This window comes from Accipiter gentilis, chromosome 22, assembly GCF_929443795.1.
Source record: "Accipiter gentilis chromosome 22, bAccGen1.1, whole genome shotgun sequence".
In the NCBI taxonomy this organism is placed as follows: Eukaryota; Metazoa; Chordata; class Aves; order Accipitriformes; family Accipitridae; genus Astur; species Astur gentilis.
In genome coordinates this window covers 18,169,856-18,195,242 of record NC_064901.1, presented here as the reverse complement: position 1 = coordinate 18,195,242, position 25,387 = coordinate 18,169,856, and the positions used below count along the sequence as shown (strand labels likewise).

The 25,387-nt window shown below is 35.4% G+C and overlaps 1 protein-coding gene across 5 annotated transcripts in view; it reads right to left on the bottom strand.

The window, feature by feature from the left end:
* Positions 1 to 1,522: 1,522 nt before the first annotated feature.
* The window catches only part of UBR1 (ubiquitin protein ligase E3 component n-recognin 1), a 74,110-nt gene continuing 50,245 nt past the window's right edge, over positions 1,523 to 25,387 (bottom strand). For all 5 annotated transcript variants that reach the window (XM_049825907.1, XM_049825909.1, XM_049825908.1 and 2 more), the window contains exons 31-47: positions 22,639 to 22,732; positions 20,000 to 20,152; positions 19,467 to 19,564; positions 18,714 to 18,807; positions 17,245 to 17,393; positions 14,863 to 14,918; positions 14,446 to 14,542; positions 13,437 to 13,504; positions 12,389 to 12,539; positions 11,467 to 11,554; positions 9,638 to 9,771; positions 8,273 to 8,381; positions 6,326 to 6,382; positions 5,759 to 5,836; positions 4,937 to 5,107; positions 4,635 to 4,736; positions 1,523 to 4,182 (exon numbers count right to left, since the gene is read on the bottom strand). In XM_049825907.1, coding sequence (XP_049681864.1) covers positions 4,041 to 4,182; positions 4,635 to 4,736; positions 4,937 to 5,107; positions 5,759 to 5,836; positions 6,326 to 6,382; positions 8,273 to 8,381; positions 9,638 to 9,771; positions 11,467 to 11,554; positions 12,389 to 12,539; positions 13,437 to 13,504; positions 14,446 to 14,542; positions 14,863 to 14,918; positions 17,245 to 17,393; positions 18,714 to 18,807; positions 19,467 to 19,564; positions 20,000 to 20,152; positions 22,639 to 22,732 — 1,841 coding nt within the window. In that variant the 3' untranslated portion in view covers positions 1,523 to 4,040. The remainder of the gene's footprint in view (positions 4,183 to 4,634; positions 4,737 to 4,936; positions 5,108 to 5,758; positions 5,837 to 6,325; positions 6,383 to 8,272; positions 8,382 to 9,637; positions 9,772 to 11,466; positions 11,555 to 12,388; positions 12,540 to 13,436; positions 13,505 to 14,445; positions 14,543 to 14,862; positions 14,919 to 17,244; positions 17,394 to 18,713; positions 18,808 to 19,466; positions 19,565 to 19,999; positions 20,153 to 22,638; positions 22,733 to 25,387) is intronic.

Sequence of the window (25,387 nt, the reverse complement as noted above, 5' to 3'; positions counted from 1 at the left end):
GCTACCTGCTTCACAATACTTTGTTGAGGCTCATTCACTCAAGCATGAAGCCTAGAAACCTCCTAAAATTAAGTCTGATGGATTCCAAGTTGTTTGACAACCTGTAATTAAATGGCACAACCTATACTTCTTTTTTTGACACTGATCTCAGGAACAATAGCCATGCAGAAACAAAAAGAATACTCAGGTCCGGTTTTACTATTTCATGTTTAACTTTATACCTTGTCTCCTCTTACTCACCATTACATGAAATCACATATAAAATCCCTTTGAATTTCAGTTCACTCTCCTTCAATGCACATTTCCTTTCCACAGCTTCTTTTTCATCTAGGCTTTTGACCACACCGTAAGTTTAGAGAAATGTAGCTAGGATTAGAAATAACTGGGTTTGAGAGACTTGTATAGGAGTGGATTTTCATTACTATCCATTTGTTCTCTGTATTAAACCCCAGATTTAGCCTACCTGCAAAACAGATAAAAACAAATAAAAGAGATTGTGCCACAGAAATGAAACAACTTTCATTTTTGAAGAAAGTATCTTTGAAGATCCCATCAGATTCTTTTAACCTATTACTTAAGTAACACTTAGATGTTGTATCGCAAATCTGACTAGTTTACAACTAGATTATTCAAGGATATTGTCTAGAAAATAAAGTGGATTTCAACCACAAAGCAAAGCACATGATGGCCAAAATCCTCCTCAACAGAATTTTGTACATTTGTACATTGCACCTTGAGATTCTTACTACACAAGAAAAGGTGCTGTGGCTTTTTTCCTTTTTTTTCCCCTAATGAATGGGCTTCTTGTTCTAACGTTCTTCAGAACATTTTTGCTAATAGACATTAATCTACCTACCTTTACCTTTTACCTTTCTAGGAATTAGTTCTTAAACAAATTTGCTTTACTAAGAATAGAGAGCAACACCATTAACACCCAGACTCTGGAGGCTTAATGGTGTCCAAAGCTACAACAAAGCAGTCCGAAAGCGATGATAGCCAGCAGTTTGTAACATAAAAGGGGGCAAGAAGTACTGGCTGTTTCTATGTAAAAAGATTTCTTGGCTGTTTGCTTAGCTCTGTAATAAAACACTTTTTAAAAAAAAAAATATGTATCACACAGCACATTAGACCAACACCACAAACTTTCCCTTTCTAGAGGTTAAGTATCAGCCAGTTCTTTGAGAAGCTGCAAAACCAGAATCACTCAACTAATCAGTTTAAGGACATCTAAATATTAAATTCTGTACTTAGGACTTCTCTCGCAAATTGAGGTAGACACTGCAGGAATTTGCATCTGTAAAATACTAGGATAAGTTTCAAGTAGAATATGTCTTTAAATGAGAAAAAGCGTGCCACCATGACTAACTGGTACAATGATAATACAGACTACAAGGATAACTGGTATTATTTACCAGCCATTTACTAACTCTTCCCCTTTTCCATACTGACAGACCCTGCTATAATGCTCTTGTAAAATGAACTATGAAGTGTCAAAACACCTCCAAATAAAAATTGAATAATCTATGAGAAGTTACTTTATTTCCTTTTTTAAATATACATATACAAGATATTTTATTTCAAAAGCACAAGAACATTATACAAGTTTCAAATTTACATTTTTGCAATTAAAGATACCAATATGTGCATTATCAAATAACTTCTTCTGTCAGCTTGGATGGAACAGAAATCAGTGGCATAAGCATCTTGCGATCACTAAATACAGATTATACTCACAGTGAACAAAACTGCATAGTAATTTATGAAATGAAAGATGACCACGCTTGTCAGTGAATGATATGGGAGCCCATTTGCTAAATTAGTATGTGCAAATGTACAGAAAGATGCAACTTTCCTCTCCCACTTCTTCAGCTACAAAGAGTTTTCTAGAGCTTTAAACATGAGCTCAGCTGTTCAGACCAGCACCTGTCCTTACATACTACAGTTCAGACAGAAAACAAAATAAAGTGATCTTACTGTATATTTGGTAATGGAATTTTTGTATCGGTGAAGTGCAAGGTAACTGAAAGGTTTTTGATAAATGAATAGATAAATATCAGAGGGAAACAGTAAGTGAATACAGTTTTGGTATCAACGAGGCATACATTTGCTAGTCTTAATCCAATATTTTTGATGGCAAGAGGTGTTTTGATGACCTTGGAATCGTCAGTGCATGCTTTTTGTGACAACTGTTCTTTTAAATTCAATATGTGTTTCAAGTACATTTTAGAGAAGACTAACAGAATTAATGTTTGTCTTTAAAGAGTTTCATATTCAGATTTAAAATTTGAAAAAATCAAAATAAGGAAAATGGTCTTAATTGCAAGAAACAGAATACTTGAAAAATATACCAAAGCCAACTATTTATATCACCAGGGAAAGATTATAGCAAAAGTTATAAAAGAGTATTTGAAATCAGAACAGTATTTGAGTTCATTGGTATTCCATTTTTAGACGAGTTATGGTGCTGTTCAGTGCACTCATACGTACTCTAAAAACTTTAAAAACCTAGGAGAACAATGGTATTTAAATCTAAATAATTATCTGTGATTCTACTGTCTCTCATACAATCAGCAGGAGAAAAAAAGAACCAAAAAGAAATCATAAAAAAACCACACCCTTAGACATTAATTTGAAAACCTCCCCTTGCAAGCCTTATTAAAATGACACAAAAGAATCCAAATAGCAAAGGGGTGGGGAAATTTAGAGTACTGACAACTTCAAACTTTCATATAGAAATGGGATTTCCTGGGAAAGCATTTTTACCCATCACATTACAAATTCTCTCATGTATATTATGGTGCAAATTCAGAACACAGAACAACAAACATTTAGAACTGAAGCACAATCACATATCAGTGAGAGAGAGTTCAATCACAATGTGCTATTAACTACTGAAGGGCAAAGAGACAGACATAGCCACCTTTTCTTCCCTTTTCTGCTCTAACTAGCACTGAACCACTGAACATGGCCCCCACAACACAATTTCATTTATGCAGGCAGGGCTCCAAACAGTAGTGACAGAGGATGGAAGAGTGGAGAATTCCCCAAATACGGGCAAACAAACTTACTTCTGATCCTAAAACTTGCTGCTTTTGGGCCTGGATTTTAGTCCAGTGATAGCTTTGAAGGTCTTCTACTTTACTGAAGTCTCTGGCTCTTGTATAAGTTGCAGAGCTACACTACAACTACCTGCAAGCATTTTCATGTTTGGTTCTTGGGGAAAATCTCAGAAGACAAACTATAAGAAGTAAAACTAACCACAACCTAGCCAAACGGTGTAGCCCTAGACCTCTTATGATATACAACGTTAATAGAGGACAAATTCCTTAGATAAAGTGCAGTTCTGGCAAGGCGAAAAGCACAGACTTTATTTTTTGATGCAACAAGCAAGATGGTAATTCCCCCATGCACTTTCGATCCTACACTTCTCCTTTAAAGAGTTCATTAAGGAAAACTCTTCATTAAATCCCAGGATATAGCTGAATGCAGGCTTTTTCTGTACAACTTAATGTTTGCTGTACCTGTCGCTACAGATTATTAAAAAGGCTTGGCACCATTTCCACTCCAATATAATGCCACAGACCTTGACTTATTTAAAAGCTTCACCAAGCTTGGGAAAGGAACCCAGGAAGAGAGTAAAGGAGGCTTTTCCATAGCAACACCATTTAGGTATATTCTCAAGGCATGGAAGAGACAGAAATGTGGTATGTGCCCTGAAGCACAGCATTTGGGAAGCTGTCCTCATCAAAACATGTGAGGTAATTACAACTTCTCAAAAAAGGAGAAATATTTCTGGACCTGAATGTTCACTAATAATTATATAATGTGGTTTTCCCTTTTGGGAGAAAAAAGAAAAAAAGAACAAAACAGATGACATGAGATTTTGTTTCAATGTATCACTAATACATCCAACCTAGAGAATCCCAACAATTGTGTCTGAACTACAGAATCCACTTGACAGTAGATTATTTACTGCCACCCTCCTTTTCCTTTCCAAAGGACTGCCAAAGGTAAGAGTTTTCACTAAAAAATCAAGAGACTCAGAGCAGCTGCCAGTTGAATCCAAAGAAGATCTGATTCGTTTCTTGGCTCCTGGCAATCTCCTCTATGATGCAGTGTTGCTGCCATAGCAGATGGAGCTTCCGGTAACGCTCCCGACATAAGTGCAGGGGATTGCCTCTTCTTCATAGAAGAAAAAAGGAGAATACCCAATAAGCATATCAGAATAGCAACTGACAAGCTGTTCCATTAATAGTCTAGCATTAACACTATTAACAATAGCCAGAAAATATTAAATACTTGTATGAAAACCAATTCCAACAAGTCTACTGGAAATGAAAGATTTCTACATGTGACAAGCAATGACTGCCCTTTCCAAGATGACAGTCTTTGAATATTTCCGATGAAAAGCATAAAAGATATTATTGAGAAAAGTAAGACAGTTTAACATTACTGAAAAATGTGTATTTTTCTATTATGAATGACCCATTCATGACTGGAAACCACCAGCAGGAATTTAAAGTGAAACAATATTACAGTGCTGTACATGCTAGGAGGAAGAACATGTTGTCTAATGGGTGTAAGAAAGAAAGAGATACCAAAATGGAAATGTAGAAAGTCAAACATTTACTTACTTCAGACCTGGATCTGTTTCTCCATATTCATCCAAGTAGGGAGCAGGATATAAGCAGCCCCTCGTTTTACCTTCAATGAGGACAACTCTGCATTCCCTGATTCTTAAGGAAAAAATAGCTACATTTAAAATACAAGACAACTCCTAGTAGGTTCTTAACTTTTTGGTGATCTATGTCTTTGGTCAAAACAATGTTTCTTCATCTCACACAAAAAGAATCAAGTGCCTTGACTATGTTGCAAATCTGACATTCAAATATTTCCCTTTACTCTTTAACACATTAAATTCTGGCTAGCTACTTACTTGAGAAACATACAGACTCCAGCTCCACACTGAAGCGCATGAGAAGTACAGGCTCCCAACTCCTCCCCATTCACCAGTTCCTGACAGCAAGTATTCTGGGAACACAACATAGCCCCACAGAATAAACACAATACTGGATGTTTTTGTTCATCATCAGAAGACCGCGGACATCTAAAAGAAGTATAACCAGAATGTTACTGCAGGAGTCAAAACTTTAAAAGAAATGTTAAGAATGTATAATGTTCCTTAAAGAAACAACAGCTCTCCACCCCCCCAAACCACAAACAAACAAAAACTTTAGAGATACTATGTCATAATCATATTTCACATATCTGCCTCCTTTGGCTATGTTTTTACATTGCTTGAAATATTTTTTTCTGCAAGATATATCCTTGAGCAGGAGGTTAGACTAGATGATCTGCTGAAGTGCCTTCTAACCTGAATTATCCTATGATTCACTCTTCCTGGCATAAAACAGTGCCAACCTTCTGGGCTTGTTGTGTCCAGTGCAAAAATAATTTTCATGCTTACAGCCAAACCAAACACACATTGCACTGGTGAGAGATGACCTGCAGATTAAGCTATAATAATTTTATATGCTACCCTATCAAACACAAGTGATTTCATTTAGTAAGCTGTTGTGTTTCAGATTTAAAACGAACATGTGCTAATATTGGCCAGTATAACCATAACAGTGCCTTCACTTCCACAAAATAATTTCTGTACATAGTTTCAAACACCAGTTACAGTAGCTGCAAGAATACAAAAGAGACTAAAAGCGACAAAACATCTAGGAAAACAGCTACATAGGTCACATCTTACCTAAACTGAGAGGCTTGGTTCAGAAGGCAGCTATAGTCTTCAGGAAGCTCTATTAAACTATTTCTTTTCCTAGGATACCTGGGTAAGTGAAAAAGAACTATTATGAGAACATAAAGATTGCAGCAAAGAACAGAATAGACAGCTATAAATTCCTGCTAAGCTTTCAGTCCTTTCTGCAAACTTCTGCAGTTCTAGAGCAGTTCTTCAGTCCTAGAAGCCCAAGTGAGAGGCGCCATATGGGAGCTTCAGCATTTCTCTATTACAGCAAAGGTGATGAAATTAAATTTCACATGTAACCTACTTGTATGAATGCTTTTCGTCTTTCAGTTAGCTTTTGTTTTTTCCTAGAGTAAGCTAGGTAACTTGTCTAACAATGTTGTACATTCTCAATGAAGAGTCACTGCATGAGGAAAAACACACAGCCATTGAAAGAGAAAAGTACGTTTGGTAGTAGAGCAGGAGGAAGAAAATACAAGCACTCTAACTTGCCCACAACAACCATTGTTTCAACAGTTTAAAGTCAAAAAACAGAAGAAAAAACAACAGTGACAACAAGAACAAACTCACCTTATTGCAATGCTTTTACCCTTCAAACAACTCAACACCACTGGGTCAGCACACCACCTATTTCAAACAAACATTTGCAGATGATAGTGTTTGATAATAATATACATTTAGGATCACTAAACTAAACTAGTAAGCAATAAGCAAACACAGAGCACAGATAAAGCATTGATAGTTCTAGTTAAAACTTCATGAGGAAAACCAGCTATTCTTTACAGTTTTGCTTCAGGAAAAGAATTTAAGTTTGTAAACAAGAGAAAAACCTATGTGAAAAACAACAACATTAAACTTAATCAACATGAACATGAAAACACAGAGTTAACACAAAGTCCAAAAATGCAATCAGTCTTCAGACATATTCAAGTTCTCAAAGTGCATTACAATCCACAGCTCCTTTTGGAATGTATCTGCTGAAAGCCACAGCATAAGAAGATAGCATAGATGCTACTAGGAAAATATTTAATGTTTTTATTTAATAACCAACACCCAATGGTTATTTTACCATGCTTTATTGCATGTTGTATGCTTGCTTAGAATAGCCAAATGTGTCTACCAAAACAACAGTAAATATTGGCAAGTTACGAAACAGAGGTATTGGTATGTCTAAGATATCTTTTATGTTATTTCTACAAAAAAGGAAGAGAAGGAAGAGAGAGAACTGTAGCAGATGGTCAATCTAGTAAGCTTCATTTAACACATTTCGCAACAACCATCAAATTTAGTCTTCTGAAATAAGATTCTTTCAAAAAACATATGGGAACTTGCAGGATGATTTGACAACTGTTACTATTACGTTAAATATGTAGCCTCCTACTTGACACCTTTTTTTTTTTTTTTTTTTTGACTGGGAGCACTGTGATGGATTTGATAGCCCTGCCTCTAGTGATCATTTTCTAATGTTCACAAGCACCTATCCTCTGTCTTCTGTTATAAGCACCATTACAGTTTTGAGCAAACATGTAGGCACATATAAGACAAACTTATTTAATAATTTACTTCTGAAAACGCTATGAATTTCCAAGTGATTATATATACTACAAATGCAATTAAATATAGCAAAATGGTATGTAGGGTATTGTTTACATCAGCTACATGGACTGTAAGTTGGAGTCAACAGCTCCAAATGTCCCTAAATTGAAGGAATCTAGACAACAAAACAGAACAGAGATGTGAAAAACCCCAACCGAACAAAAAAACCCCATACCTAAAAAAAACCCCACACCCCCCCGCAAAACCCACCAGAAAAAACTAGCGTGAGCCAGAGATTTTTGCCAAGACCCAGGAATAGTAATTAATGCAACCAAGTGTTCAAACAGGCACATTAAATACACAGAGACATTCTCCAACACAATATAGCAGGATTCTTCTCAGAATTAGTGGCGGGGGGGTGGTGTGTGGGGTGGTGTGTGTCTGTTTATTTTAACTTGTGTTTTTGAATGGAGAATTTTACCAATTATTTCTTTACCACTGGATTGCAACGTACATAATACTCAAATAGTACCTTTTAACTAACTGAAACATTCATCAGTCTATTTTGGAAGTCCAGAGAAGAAATAGTAGAAAGCCTCACCCTGCCAGCTACATAATTTTCCATATTCTCATTTTATAGCTCGTGTAATCAGCACTTGTGCTGTAGACAGATTAAAAATAGGCCAATAAACAGTAAGTGGCATACCATGCAAGCAAAGGTTTATGACAACTTCTTTCTCCATGACTGATTTCATGTAGGTCTGCAAGAATTAGTCCCTTTAACTATAATTGTTTAATGTTTGAATTACCATAAAATATAGAATGTTTTATGTTTTCAGAGATTCAGTATACTGCACATTAACCAAATGTTTAGAACTCTAGTATGAATTTGAGCTCAATCGCTTATTAACAAATTTGATTCAGAATTCCCATAGGACCATCACAACAGAAAAACATGGCCTGCCCAGTCCCAACTAGTACCTTTGAAGCAGTGGATTTACTGTGTCCCAATATTCCTGGAAAAGCAGGAACAAATTGGTAGGTAGAGAGAGGTAACTACAAAGTGCCTTGAATTGCCCTTCTTCAGAAACTGCAAAAAAAACCCCAACAAGAAAACATGAGCAACTGTTAAAGTGTTTCAGCAATGCTGAGTAATTCACTCAAAACTAAAAATCTCCTGATCCATTTTCCATTGAATAATATGTACCTTACAGCTTCAGCATAGCTCCTAGATAGTAAAATTGGATGCAATTCCACTGACTTAATCAGAGCTATAATAATTTGCATTAGCCGAGGATCTGCTTTAGGTTTAACAAATTTGACATATATTACTAAAGTAATTTTTAAGTCATGCATAAGTCACTGTAATAACAGAATTCTTTGCTTAAATTCTATTTCACTGCATAATACGTAACAAGTTAGTGCAGCAGATTTCTGTACTTAATGCATTTTAGCTTTTTTGCTATCCTTTTGGCCTGCAATAATATTAAATTTTGCTATGATCAAGTCAGTGCTAACACACAACAAAGTTGGGCTAATTTAATAGTTTGCTGGGTGGTCATTTATTGTCTCTGCTACAGAAAACAGCATTGCTGATTCACCAGGAAGACTCCTCCCTATAGAATCAAAGCTCCAGACTAATGGTAAGGACAATAGCATATCCCAAAGTGCAGACATTTTGACTGGTATTTCCTAATCAAATTCAAACTTAGTTCACAGTTTATATAAATCAATGTAAGATGCTATATTTTGCCTCAGTTCTTCATTGCAAGTTTGATCCTTCTTTCCAAATAGTTGATGATTCTATGCTTCACTGCATTTTGACAGAAGACAAAAATATTTATTTGTGGGTTTAGTATCCGTAATGCATTAGGATCATTTAAGGAAGGGGTTTAAGATTTATAACGTGCTTTATTTCTACTTGGCTCTGTTTTGCTGAATCCCTATGTCTTTATCATTTACCAACATTAGCAACTGCACAGAAAGGTTCGGTTGTTTTTTTAAATATACTCCAGGCTATTTCTCAGATGATGTAATCTCAACCCCTAGAATTATCCTTACATCACAGAACCTTTGTATCCACAGACATTTACTATCAACACATCATTGATAATTCATGTATTTGCACATACTCAGAAGTAACTCTTTTCCATACAAAGAAGGCTGAGACAACTCAGCTTCTCGTGCCTGCTCCTTCCCATACAAATTAGTATTTCCTTTTCTTTCCAAGTCTTACTTTAATGTATTAACTATTGTTAAGTTATTGTTAACATTTAAAAATCCCATTCTTCCAAGAAAACAGTAAACAAAGTCAGTATATAGGTACATTTGCTTCTTCATATTTACCTTGTAGTAGTTCCTCAGGTGGAGAAACTCCCAGCAAATAATGAAAAAATATAGCAGCACAACGAAGGTAAGGCATGATGCCTTTTCTAACACAATCCCACACAAGCCCGCCTGGAATATCCTGACTAAAACAACTGCAATACACAAAGGAGAAAGAGCTGCAGTAGTACACAGGGCAAATCCTTCTAGCACTTCCACATTTTGGCTAACATTGGTAGAATGGCAGCTGTGTAGAAGCAACACTGATATACCCCAAATTCTGTGAAACACAGCCACTAGTACCTAACTTCCAACTTCCCCTTTGCCTAAGGAATGAGTACTGATTTTACGTAGAACACTTACGTTAAGCCTTCAAATTATCTCAACTTATATTTTTCAGAATTGTAAAACATAAATAGCCCATACATAGCTGTCCATCTCTAGGTAACGCAAGATAACCTGAATTAAACTGTGCAATACAGCATCGCACATAGAGGAATCAATTCTTACACTGGTTGTTTTTTATTACCAAAAGCCAGCAATTTTTTGAAATGGTGAAAGTTTTTCATTCAGTTGGGTGTTTTGAATACAATTCAAAAAAATGCAAAAAAAACCCCAAACATAAACACTCTTCAGGAACAACAAAACCAACAGAATTCAAAAATTAATACCTCATACTTCATTATGGAAGTCAAAACATTAACACTCAGATTGTTTAAAATAAAACTACACTAATCCCATTTTTGACAAAAAATACTGGAATGATACTCATCTTGGTAATTATTCTTGTAGTTTGTGCAATATGAGCATTTAGTCTAAATTTCGTAGTAAATTTAACTTACTTACAGTGCCCCTGTTTTCTGAAAATTTTAAAGTTTGGTTAACTTCATATTTATGTGAACAGGATGTTCACACAAATGTTGACCAGGACCTGCTGAGGAACAACCTGTCAAGCTGTATTATAACATCATAGACCATTGCAAAATTATTATGCAGATTGTGTTTTTTAAGCACATATAGGTCAGAGTTAGAAGACGACAATGCATACACAGAAATCAAAACCCTAAAAGTTGCAGAGTTGGGTTGCCTAAACTTTGGCATTTAGTTCTGCACCTAAGCATCTCAGTATGGTGATCTATTTTCCAAAATACACAGCACCTATGATTTTAAGCTCACGCTTCAGAAAAATTACTCCTATTATTTAAATAGCAGATTTTAAATATTTAGAAATTTAGACCTAAAACTTTTAGACAAGTGGGTAGCATTGTCAATCCTTAAGAAACACATCTTTGCAACAGCCTTGGTGAACATAAATCAAACTAGAATTCGTAGAGGGTGCATCCATATTTTCTAGTTTATATTTCACACACAGATACTGAAGTACTCAAGAGTCTGTAGCTATACCTATCAAGAAAGTCTGAAAAGATGGGGACTACTCCTCAAACAAATAAGCAACTGTGTTTAGCTTTACACTTCTCCCCCTTTTATAGTAGAACCATTTCTTTCTTTCTGGCTTCCATCTATAATTGAGATACCCAATCAAAGCAAAGAAAAATAACTACAATAGTTAGTGGTTGTATTTCTCTCCAGAATGGATATAGGTACTTTTTCATCCTTAGACTAAGAATTTACTCTGTTATCCACACAAAGTAGCTATTTTAACTAAAAGTGTTCCTTTCACCAGTTTTCTTTTTTCCAGTGTTCAAGAGTACGGGAAGTAAGCACAAGGCATTGTACTAACCCCCCATACAAAAAGGATAACTTTTTTCCTGTTTTCTGTGTTCAGGTCAATCCCTGTGGATTGCCATGTTTCTAGGAAAACGCAGTGCTATAACTGAACTGCTACTTACCCACTGGTGTACTGACAAACCTCTCTACAGAAAGACTGTGCAGACCGTGCCTCCTCACTGTTGTCAGATGATTGAGCAGTAGGGGATTCTGCACATAAAAAGATGAATCCCACTGTAAATGCACTTAATTTTCTTTTTTTCACATATACTGAGCTTTTTTTTTTTTTAATTATATTACAGAAATATTTCCACTTTATTTTGCTTAATTCTTTTCTATTTGCTGTTTTTAACCTAACAAATATTCTTCTAAAATTGCATGCTATAAAGAAAAATCAGGATTACCACCTCATTGCTCATCTTCATGTAAAAACTGCTTCTTTCCCTTGAAGTTTTGAAGTTATTGTCCTACATAGATTAAGTTACAGGATTTTTTTATTTATTTTAAAATTCCCATCAGGCTAAAGAAAAAGGAAGTAGCTAGGAAGCCTATAGGTTAATGGCAGTTTTTAACAGTAGTATGAAATACAGAGAAAAGTGAAATTCTATCCCATCAGTTGACAGGATTCCATATTTTAGCTCTGGGTATTTACTACGTTGAAGAGTAAAGAAAAGTTTTTTTCCCAAATCCGTACTAACTGTCACCGTACAGCTCGGAGTGCTGTTACTGGGCAGAGTTTTGCTTCTCCTACAATGAGTGAAAAGGGTAAAGTTACCACTCCAGAATGACTGACTTGAACAAGTACTAATATATCAATAACTATTTTGTTTTCTTAGGCTACGTGCACAGAAGTGAAATAATAAAATGCCCTGAAAATGATGTAGTGCCATTTATTTTTTACCAGAAAAGAGTTATTACTGCCTAGCACCAAGTGTCATTTATTATGCGGAAGTTTATACCTGGAAGACACTAATGGTGTCCATCCATTTTATCTAAGAAATTGTGTAAAAATGCCAGAATAATCCAACCCAAATACACCTCTACCTGTTGCTGAAGAGACGACAATTTGTGTTATGTGTGCCAGTGTTGTCAGATGGAAGAGGTAGAGGTGGTTATAGGCTGAACTAATTGATGAAGGTTGCAAGTCTACAGCATCCTCCCAGTATAAAGACGGAAAGGATAACACAACTCCCACCTACAGTAAAAGGGAAGGAGCAAATATTAAATATGGTAATAGCTACATGTGTAAGAGAAATTATATTCTCACTATACATTTATATTTCATTTCTGCAGTCAATTTAAATATGCTCACTTATCTTGCTAGTTTTAATTCACAAAGCATAGCAAAAACTCATTAGAAAATATTAACCATTTTTGCATCCCTCTAGCATGTGGGAAACTCAGATATAGTTCCATTGTAATTGCCAGTTTGGAGCTAAACCAAGAAAGCTTGTCCAATTCCTAGAAAGCTCAATTTCTGGGGTTTGACACAAGACGAAGCACACTGAAAAAAGTGAGAAGCGAAACCAAGCATTAGCTAGAAAGGAAACCAGGGCAAAACAGGTTTTATTTTGGTAGGTTTGGTTTCTTGTTTAGGTTTTGTTGGCTTTTTTGTTGTTTGGTTTTGTTTGGTTTTTTTAACGGTAGAAGAAACTATAATACAGATTTGTATTAAGAACAGAAAGAAGAGGCTAAGAAGAGTAAAGACAGTAATGAGAGTGAATGTGAAGGAATCAGAAGTTATGAGAGGCTTATTGAGACAAAGTGAAAGTGAGGAAAATAATCTGAGTGGGTGCATTTCTCCGGGTTTTTCTGAGGTTTGATAGCAATAGAGGTGGTAAAAAGATGAGTGAGACTGCAAGCATGAAATTCACTAAGAGTGAGACTGCAAAGACTTGCAAGCTAGAACAGCAGAACATAAACATAAACACTTGTATATAGCAGACATGTAATCATTTGCTTGTATGCAGCGCTCACGTATAATTTGACTCACATAATTGAACAGATAATGCAGGACTATCTACACGGTAAAGTACACAAAAATCCATGCTAAAAAAAATACTAATCTGAAGAATAAAATAAATCTGCTTACCAAAATGTGGAACATATCTACTTCTAAGAGGGATGGAGTGTCCTCCACTTTAAAGTTTGGTAGAAGAACTACAAAATAAAGGTGTCGGTTATGCATACGATACGTATTTGTTCTTTTGGATTGAACTGCAATATCAGAATCTGATTTTAAAGCTTCTATAATTTCTGCATTTTCATCAAAAAAAGTCCAAGTCTCTGAACACAGGAAGTATGTATTTAATTAACTGCTTACCACTTATTTAATTGATTGTACACCTGTTTACATATTTCCACATGCCAAACCAGCTCACAATTTTAATGACTATATCTTCAAAGTTCTGAGATAAAAATCTTTGATTTATTTCTCCAGCTTTAATAAAGCACACGCAGTGTTAAGGATGAAGTCCACAAATGTACTTAAGTGCTGCAACACTAGATTCCTCACAACCTAACCCAATACAAAAACCTGTACCACACCTAAGAATCCTATCAAACAGAAGGCAAGTCAAAGAGTGGCATTCACAAAGGTCGCCATGCTAACCTAATCAGTGAGAAACATGGACAATAGCAATGTGTTTCAAACTAGCTCTCCCAGAGACCAAAATACCTCAAACTAGGCTGCAAGCAGCCTTTTGAAAGTACTTAAGAGATGAAGTCTCACAAATAAGAGAGAGGAATACCTGTTTTGTGGCTTTATGTACCCATTTAGCACAGAATTTGAGTGATTTTGAACATTGCCCAAAACAGATTGCTACTCAGATCTGGAATATTTACAGATGGCTATCTCCAGGCCTGGGTTATCTGTGATAGAGGATTTTTGAGGGACTTCAGTGACACAGGGCTGGGTTAACAGAATTATTGATGACTTAACTTCAAGCAATACTCCACGATTTCAGGCAACATTACATAAATTGAAGTTAGCACTGTTGTCAGTAGTCTAACCTTTGCTTCTATGCTGTGTTAATGTGTGTGCCATTTTGCAATAGAAACTTCTGCAACACAAAAGGTAGTAAAGAAAAGGAACAGAATACCTCCTAGAAGACGTATTAGATGTTTCTGAATCAGGACCTGCGGTGATGTTGTTCTCTGAGCAGCTGCAAACTGCACTAATGCTTTAAGGCCACTGTGCTAGAGCGCAAGAGAAAATGGTTGGACAGGAAAAAAGGAAAGATACAATAGTGAAATAAAGCTGTAAAAACATATCTACTTCTACAAACAGAAGACACATTGATAAGTGAATTTAACATGAACTTCCATGTATAAGTAAATACATTATTCTTCCAAAATGCTCTTTATGTTATCAATCTAAACATTGAGAGCTATCCCTCAACAGAGAATGATCTTGACGTTAGAAGCTTCAACAGTAAGGTTTTTATATATGTGCCTATATTTTATATATATATAAACTTTTTTGTATAAAATGTATTGCATATCTTGCTTGCCCATACCTGTCTATTTTGTAGAGATCCAAATAAAGGCTTGCCCTCTGTTTCCAAGAGGTTTTCTTAAAATTAAACACAGAAAAAATTAAATTGCTTTGTTCTACAGGAACTAACATAACATTTCTCTTAGAACACACTTACTCCAAGATTAATTTATTCTTACTATGTGTACTTCTTTTTAAAGCTCAACTTTATTCTGATAGGAGAATTCTCTTCAAAAAAAAAAAAATCTATCTTACATGGTGCTGAATATTTTCCAGATAAACGGTTGTAACAAGCTTTTTAAAAACATTTGGTTTTCGGATCTTGCTAACTAGGGATTTAAAGGAACACTGTTTCACGTGAATGATGATAAGACATTCTACAGATTTAGTTGTATTTTCCATTACCCTTATACAATGCTCAAAAACATCAAGGTATGTTTACAGGGATGCTATACAGCCATCTTACCCTAAGATTTGCACTACTGCATTTGACTGTAGTTTTAACAAAAATAATTTGAAAACAGAATTCCCAAGCTTGAATACAATTCAGCTTTCTTCCCTGAGTGCATTGGTTCTGGACGGATAATGAAGAGAAAATAAGCCAATAAAAATAAGAAACAAAATTAACTCAATTGAGTAAAAAAGTATCAATTTAAATGTTTTTGTGCTTTAGTCACTTTTCAGATATGAATCAGTACACTTCAAAATCTTGGAATTTTTTTTGTTAGAGATTTTTTGGTTTGGAGGTTTTTGGTTTTGTTTTTTTTTTTAATCATGTCTAACAAAAAAATGTAAGTGTTTTAACTTGGCACTCCCACACATCAGTTTAACACATAATGTGCAGTTGCTGAGGAAACAAGGGAAAAAATCAGATTTGTATTTTTAAGTGTCTGGCTTCAGGCAATAAAAGCAATTCATATCCCCTGGGGCAATGGTGCTTTGAACCTCCTCTAGAGACTCCACTAATGCAGGTAGCTAAGATTCCTTGTCTAGACAGCTTGGCTACATGCTCATTAAATGGTTTTAATAATGGATCCTATGACTAGATTCAAAAGCAGCATACTAGAAGCTATGCAGTTTTGCTTTACAATTCCATGGAAGCCTGCTCTACTTGTAAACAAAAATGAATCCAAGGAAGTGGTGTGGCATAGGACAGGTCAGACTGTCACAGTGGTCCCTCTGGTTTTATAATCTTGGCCTAGTAAGGCATCTGAATTTTCTATTTCTGACATGTGGCTTTGATATCACATCTGTGGTAACAGGTATTTCATTTATACACTTGTTGGCAAACTAATCCCTGACAGCTACCGAGGTCTTTTTTTCAGATATCAAATGAAAACAATCTGCACAGCATTAAGTGCATTAATGTTAATAGAGCTGGGTGGCTTCCAGTCCTCTCCCGACCCATTTGAAAACTGAGAAAACCCAACACTAAAAAGATGCAATCAGTTTTCCTGACTATTCCTGCCTTATCAGAATATTCCCAAGCCTCCTAAAAACTTTTTGAACTCTTGATACTCCAGTTGGGTCAAGTCCACTATAGGCTTAAGGTAGATAGACTACACTTCTACCTCAACAGCTTCATCAAGAAAAAATGGCATACTTGACAAACCATATTTATGAAGATGTACAATTACATTCTCAATTCCTTCAGCATGCATTTCAGACTTATCTCTTGCCTCTCTCCCTGCCTGGAAGCCACTAGAGATTTATCTACAGCTTCATGTTTATTACACAAACTTTTTTGTGCGTATAGTACAGACATGAAATGAGACTGACTGCTAAAAAGGTACATTATCTCCCAAAATGCAATCATTTTTATGGTAATTATTTTGCCTCCAAAAAGAGATTCATGCCAGAGAATGTTTGTTGGTTTCTTGGGTGTTTTTTCTACCAGGTATCTGCTTAGCAATTTCAGAATACAAAAGACTATATTTCTTCTACAAATTCCATGAGAATGCTTTGAGAAGAGAGACAAAAAGAAATAATAAGAGGGAGTACTATTTCACAGCTGTTAGATATTTAGCTGTGTAGGAGATGCCTGCAGGTCAATGATCTGTGGCAGCCTGCAGATATTCATTGAACATGCTTAATGTTACAATTAGTAACGTGGAACATGATCACTCCCTGCTCTCTCAGATTAAACTCATGAATGTTTGCATTCCATACCTTATTTTATAAACTACCATCTAACTAAATCATCCTATTATTTATATTATATTATGGATTATCACTCTATTAATATATATGTAATTACATATAATATACATTGTTACACTATTACATATTGCTTATTTATGTAGAACTATTATTATTTATACAATCAGATTGTATAAAATTATACAATCAAACTACTGTAAGATTTTCAAGTAATGAGAAGGAATAAACCCAAATTATGCTTTACCTATACACTGGATGGTAAAAGCACATGTGCTCCAGGTCATCATAGGAATCCGGTAATCAGCTTCATTTGGAGCAACTTTTAGCCCAACTCTATAAATGGTGGTGGCAAAGAGAATAAGCATCTCCTTGATACTGCTTGAGTATTTGGCTCTGCAAAAGCAAGCCAAGATAATTACAGCCTGAATTATTAATAGTGCTTATTACTTACTGGTCAATCACTAACAAAGTCTAAGTTATTTATGAAAGAATTCCCGAGTACAAAGACCCTTTGTCTGTACAGAGGAGAAAAAAAAATATTAGTTTCCAATAGTAAACAAGTACCTTGACATAATAGGCCCTACCAATTGAGAGATTAATAGCTGCCATGCTGGAAAGAGTCTATTTCTGTATACCATATTGTAATTCGCATTCAAAAAATGTGAACATTTAAATCAAAGTAAAATAAAATTTAAAAAACAAATGCGAGTAAGCAAGTGTAATTTTAAGTGCTGGTGTGAAAATATATCCTAAGGCACTAAAACATGGAAATAAAAACATTTTTAATATGTTTTAAACCACATTTTTTATCATTTAAGCTCCTTTCAGCTGACATTGGGTTAGTTTATGTAAATGCATTCACATGCAGAAAAGTGCCTAGGCAAAAACATGCACAATTTTAATGGCTTGTGTTTTTTCAAAGTCACACGCAGAACTTCATAACAGAAATATGGGACATTCATATTAATTCTCCAAATCTCTACAGCCAAAACAATTGTACCACGAAGTTTGGAGTTTAGCCAGGCTCATCCTTAAACACTATATTGTTTGAGTGCAAACTATAGAATCTTTCCCATGGACATCAGTTATCAAGAATGAATGTGATTCACCTTTCTGATGACATACATATCTGCTATTTATAAAAATAAGTGCTTTGCATAACTATGATGTCAGTCAGAAATAGCAGAAGTACAGTACTTATAGCGTGATCTAAAAGGAAGACAGCTGAGTACACTTGAAAAGTATCTATCCATTCATTCTGTTTTAGCAGGTGAGCGCTTTTGCCCACTGGGATAGAAACAGACAACACAGCCCTATTCCTTTGAGTAATGTATATTACATTATTGCATCCAAAACCAAGTGAAATTTATCCCTGAAACAGACATATAACAGGAAAATTTAGGCAGACAGACATTAAATAACTTGCCTAGTGATACAGGAAGTGACCCAAATCACTGGAATTGTGGATTAGAAGATTCCAGACTCCTAGCTTTTTACCAAGAACTTAAGAATTACCAGACTGAATTTGACTAAGAGGTCTATCTAGCCCCGTATAGATCTGATATTCAGTGAATGCTTAAGGAGAAGTATAAGTAAGCCCATATTCAGACCAAACAAATAACATGCCTTTCCCTCAATACAAATCCTGAAGTATACCTAGGTTATTTTAGGGAGAATTAACATAATGCAGAGAGCACTTCCAGTAATACTTACGAGGACTGAACTCCAAAACTAAGGATGGAATGGAATTCCAAAGCTGAGTTCCCCATTCCCTTGTTGGCAAAAGCTGGAAGATTTTGTTTCTCTCCTTCCAGAAAAAAAAAAAATTAGGTCCACATTAAAAAGCAAAGAAGTTGTTACAGCTTTTACAGCAATCCAACAGAAGTAAGAGCTCTTTTTATTTTAAACTGGTTTGAAAGTAATCGTAAACAGACCTCACCAGCCAGACTGTCTTCTAACCCTCCTCCTTAAATAAGATTTTCTACTATTCCTAGAAATATGAGGATTAAAAGAAATGCTTTGCTAGTGAGGAAAAAGAACTTTCCTGCATTATAAGAGTGCAAGGAATATGTTGATTCTCTGTACCTTCTGTTTTCTAAACACTCAGCCATGTTTGTATTTTGGCCCTTTTAATTTAATTTTTGTCTTTTTTACTACATCACCGTCAATGCAAAAGTTTAATTAACTCTGAGTGTTAGTTGGTGGCTATCCTCTCCAAGTGTACAAAATTTTCTTCTACAGGGAAGATGGAAGGAATTTAACAGAAACCAGAAAATTGGTGAGGGCACTGTGAAATCAAGACATCAGCTCAGAAAGGGCCATGACTTTATCCCCAGCATTATTAGATACTGCCTTGATTGACAGCAAAATGTATTCTTTATTCAAAGTTTTCTGTTATTATTAGTTAAAACACATACTGCCCTATTAGATACGCCACAGAATAGCTTCAAAATTAAGGTTACAAACCTTTAGCATTTTTCACACTGTAGCCTGATATCCTGACTATGATTATCTCCAGCCACCTAGCCAGGGACAGAATTTGAGCTACTGCATCTGCATCCTCACTGAAAACAGAAATAGAAAGCAGGTTTTACTTTAACACTCAAAGAATCACCTTATCTTTATAAAGAGAGGACACATTGAGATCAAAACATGTTAACTCAGTATTTGCACAGTTTTGCTGGTTTTGTAAATTTTGAGCAAACAGTACAAAATAAAGCGTTAGGCTAAATACTAGATCTAGGTAATAATTTCTTATTTGATATCAGCTCCTGCTAAATATGGCCAATCCAAAAAAGCTTTTAAAAAAATAAAAATAAAAAAACCTGACTGCCAAAAAAAGTATGCTTGGCTGAATAGTCAATAAGGAGATATGCAGTCTTTCATCCAGATTTCATCCAGGTCAGCCCAAGTTTTACTTCCAAAAATTGGAAAGACCAATCAGCCCCAAAGACATTTTAACTTTTTTTAATTAAAGTTTACGCAATTTGGTAATTCACCTGTTTATTTTTTGAGCCTGCAATGGAACAATAGGAATCACAGTATTGCACAGAGATTTGCAAAGTGGACAAAGATACTCTCCATTCTCCAAGTCAAATATTTGTTCAACATGCAGGCGTTGTCGAAAGTTCAGCTGCATGGCTTCAAAGTACCTACAATATTGAAAAGAAAATTACTAGAAAGCAGAATGGCTCAAATGTGACATGAAAACAAATGTTCAAGTAATTAAAAGTGTTATTATCTAGCAAACACCTATCCAAGCCAATAAACAAGTCTTTTCCTTTGATCTGTAACTCTTATGGGCTTGGATGTGAAAAATAAACCAAACCTTTGAGCACACAGATGAACTCATGCAAAAATGCATGGTATACCATTGATGCAGAAATGATGACAACTTTTCCTTACTTTTAAGACCCTTCTAAATTTCATCAACATTTTTACAGACAGGCAGTCCTTAAATTTTCTACTTTTCTCTCACATCATCTTCAACACAATGAAACATTGTACCTAATCTCTCTCCTATGCAACTTATTACAGCAAGTTTGAAACAGTGATTGTACAGATTTTTGTTTAATTTTAGGAAAAACTACTGGTAACATCTCATGAATGAATAATCAGCTATTCATGGCAATGACTGAGCCTCATGACTAGACAATGAAACTGTAGCCTTCTTTTAACAGGAAGAGAGGATAATTTATATTACAATATCCACTTTAGCTAGGAAACTAAGAAATAACTATGATCTTTTTACAGGTTTCATTATAATTTTGTCCATTCAGTGGATGCAGTAAGCTTTCAAATTCCATTAATGTCTCAGTGGTATTATTAGGAACAGAGAGATCCACCATTCAAATCTTCTTGCCTGGATAGAAGCAACTAAATTGGGTACTAATGTTCAGACTGAGTATGTATGATCTTAAGACAGATAAGAAATTATCTAACTTCCGCGCTAAGGTAATAATTAGGTGGGGTTTTTCGGTTTGTTGTTTTGTTTAGGGTTTTTTTGCTTTAAATCATACATTTTAAGGGGGAAAAAAAACATTTATGCAATAAGAGAAAGTGTGCATGCAGGGGCATCTGCAGAAGTTCTAATGATTACTGAATGTTTAGGAAAGTATTCTGTTACAATCAATGAAACATATGTTTATTTTCCCACATTCAAACAACTATGTTTTTTCAAGCAACTCCTCTTCCTCATACATGGCAACTACAAAGATACTCCATTCATTTGAACTCATACTGTTTTAGGGAGTGTTTTGCAGTATTTTTAGGCTGCACAGATACTCTAGAAAGGTGTGGCAGGCATCGTTTGGAGGAATATTAGTAAGTTAGAATGTCTGTTATATAATAAATAAAAGACTATACTCAAACCTTCTGTGCCATCCCGTATGAGAAGAGCCTGTTGTCCATTTTAATCCCATTTACCCACACAGCAAGTCATCTTTTCTTAAAAAGAGCAAGGGAACTGAGCTCCAATGTTGCACTACTTAGATCTACGCAGATGTAGATGGATCTGCCAAGAGCAGATGTATTATACTCAAGGAACATACTTCCATATCATTTTAAGTGTGTGCACCTATTTATTCTGTACTGATGTTTTATTGTAAAAAAAAATATATATATATACACACACATATAGAAAAGTAAATGATAAGCACTAGAAGTTTAGTCAGATTTTTTAAAGTAAAATGGCACAAGTACAAACAACAAATCTCAAGAGATTGTTTGTATCATACAACGATATAAAGTAGCTTCCAATTGCATGACCCTACTCTCTTTATCTGTTGATAATACTTCAGTGGGATTATGTCTATTACTATTTCACACCATTTATCTTGTTTAGACTTGCCAGACCTATGTGGAATCAAATGCAAGAGAGCATTAGCTTTGCTTTCTGTAATGCTACAAATGTAGCTGCAACCAGGATGACTATATTCTGCAAGCTAGCTAACTTGGTCTTTTAATATTTCAGGTTGCATTCTAACCCAACATACTTGGTCTAAACTGTGGACTCCCCCAAACAATAAAAATCTAGTGAAGTATTTAATCACTGTATCAGTTCTTCCCTCTTACTTTTCATTAAGAGTTTGTTCACCGAAAGAAATATTGGTAGTTTTAACCATTCATATTCTATTCTAAACACCAGATTCTCATCTAAAGACTCACTGGAGTAAGTCAGCTTCACCCTTTAAGTACTAACCTGGTGACAGACTTTCAGAGTCAAAGTACTGTTGCTATAGAACGCTCACCTGGAAGATTCCTACTGGTTCTCATTGGACTGCTAAAAATAAACCTACCAGGTATAGTTTCTTATTCTTGGGCAATTTTACCCCATTGGTTTTATATGCATAAATTAGTAACTCCTTAGAGATTCTTCTTTGGGTCATAGAAGGCACTAAAAACTTTTGATGATGATTTTCTTCACCAGGTCAAAACTTCTCTTGTGCCATATTTCATTTTTAGATGAGTACAAATAGTTTTGACTCCTTAATTAAATATCCACTTACTGTACTGTGTTTTCAGTGTGCACTTAGATGTTTTGGAAAATACATTAATAATTAAAAAAAAAAAAAAAAAAAAAAAAAACAAACCCAAAACCAAAAAAAAACATTAAAAGGCTGCAAAGACACATGCTTACTTCTGCCAGCAGGCTGCATGCATCACATGACCACAGCTTCCTGTGTGGGTCCCACAAGGTAAGTCAGGGTGCATGAAGAGAGGGTCTAGTGTATCTAGAAAGACACAGCAGAAAGAAATTATTGGAAGAACAATAACGTAGCTTCCCATCAGTATGAACAGAGATGAACAACAGTATACACAGAACAAAAGCCTTCAGATTTTGTTTTCCCACAGTTCACACAGTCACATTAAAATCCCATTAGGCTAGCTTTTCCAGACCAATACTCCAGCAAAGTAATCGCAAGACAGAGCCCACTGAAACTACTGATGGCTTTCCACTAAATATGAAGAAAAAGACAACAAAATCCAAAAGCAATAGTAAACTGATTAAAAAAGAAGAAAAAAAAAAAAAAAAGAGTTCTTCAGTACTGGACTATCCCTGTGGTTGGATTCACTATCACTCAAGTTCTTAATGTATTTGTTATTGTATTTTTAAATAATAAAAAAAAAAAATGAAACTACTGAAGACAAGACAGATTAGGCATTTCTCCAACAAATCCCGTATGTTTTCAAACCACTGACAAGAACAGCACTGCTGAATAACAAAGTAAAAGCTGTCTTTCATTAATCTTGCATAATTCTCAACAGCAAAAGTGTTATGAGAATGTAATGGTGTGCTGCACGTACACTCAAAGCGAGATTCCATTTTCCCCTTAAAGATATGTAAATAATACTGACTGAACAACAGCAGTCCTCCAAATCTCATATGGTGGACTGCTTATGATTTTTGAACAGATTCACCTGAATTTGACAAAATGAAAAAGGAAAAGAAGGGGAAAGGGAAAGGAAAAACACAAAAAAACCCCTTTAACACCCAAATTGCACTGAAAAAACAATTCTATTTGACAGAAGCTGAAGCTGCTCTAAATCAAATGGAGAATGAAATAAGAAAGGGAACATTGGTATAACATTCATTTGCCACTATCTGTACTTCGGCTGTGGGAACAAGCATTTTTCCACTTATTTAGATCTTCAAAGAAAAAAAAGCTCTTGCAGGCTTACTTCTAACTGATGAGCTGCCAAGAACCATGCAGTAGAGAGTAAGTGCTATAAGTAATACCCAGAAGTGGCTTTAGGAAAAGGAACTTCATTCCCTTCTTTTTTCAATTATTTCAATAGCCCAACATATCACTGCAGAAAGCTTACAAGTGTATCTGACTACCAGAGCATAGGATTTAATTTGTACTTCAGAGTACCACAAAAGAAAGAAAGAAAAAAAAAAACCTATTCAATTAGTACATGGCCTAGATAAAAATTCTATATAGCTGGCTCAAAATTGCCAGTATCAGTAGTTCACTGTTAAAAAGAAAAATGGATCAAACAGGATTCTGTAGGAGTCTCTCCCTAGGACTATTCAGTATTTGTTAATGACCCAGAAGAGGAAACAAAATATCTTAAATGAAACAACTTGGTAAAGGTTTGCAAGCATGATAGAGAACAGGGTAATAAACTGGAGAAAGAAGAAACAATGCTAAACTTCCCTTTGCTTTAGAATTCTATTTGATAACATTCAAGAGTGTACTTCTAAACTGAAGCAGGAATAATGAACTGCACAAACGCAGAATTTAGAGCTATTTGCTAGACAGCAGTGTCATTTAAAAAAATAGGACATAGGGTTCATTTTGCTTTATGAGCTGACCACAAATCAACAATACCTGGTTATAAAATAGAAAAAAACATATTTGAAAATAAGCAGGAATTTAAAATACAAGTTGTAACATCCTTGCCATGCAAAGGCAACAAACTAGAAAACATCTTGAAAGCACTTAGACCTCCAATTTTATTATCTTTCAACACTGCATCCTTGTTCCTTATATATTACTTAGCTTGAATAAGCAGTATTTGAAAAAATGATTGCCTCAGCTTTATAGTAAGACATGGGCAGATACATAGAGAATGTATATTGATTAATAAATATTTAATAGATAACAGCTATTTAAATTTTTGTGTTAAAATAAATGTAATTCCATTTACAGGGAAAAAAATGATCACTTTTAACTTTGTAGTGGTTCAAGCCCAGCCAGCAACTAAGCACCACACAGCCACTCGCTCACTCCCTGCCTGCTCCCACCTCAGTGAGGTAGGGGAGAGGATCAGGGAGGGGGGAAAGTAAAACTTGTGGGTTGAGATAAAGACAGTTTAGTAGGACAGAAAAGGAAGGGAAAATACTACTAATAAAAAAATACACAAAACAAGCGATGCACAATACCATTGCTCACCACCCGCTGACCGATGCCCAGCCAATCCCCCAAGCCACAGTGCCCTCCCTGCCAACTCTCCCCAGTTTATATACTGGGCATGACATAATATGGTATGGAACACCCCTTTGGCTCCTTTACTGGGCATGATGTCATATGGCATGGAATAGCCCTTTGGCCCCTTTGGGTCAGTTGTCCCAGCTGTGTCCCTTTGCAGTTTCTTGTGCGCTCCCAGCCTCCGCTGGCAGGGCAGTATGAGAAGCTGAAATGTCCTTGACTTAGTCTAAACACTGCTTAGCAACAACTAAAACATCAGTGTGTTACCAACATTATTCTCATCCTAAATCCAAAACACAGCGCTATACCAGCTACTAAGAAGAAAATTAACTTTATTCCAGCTGAAACCAGGACAAACTTTTAATTATTATTTAATATTATAGCGTGCTTGAATCAAACTAGTAGTTTTATGATGAGATGTATATCCACCTTGGGGTGATTTCACCTAAACAA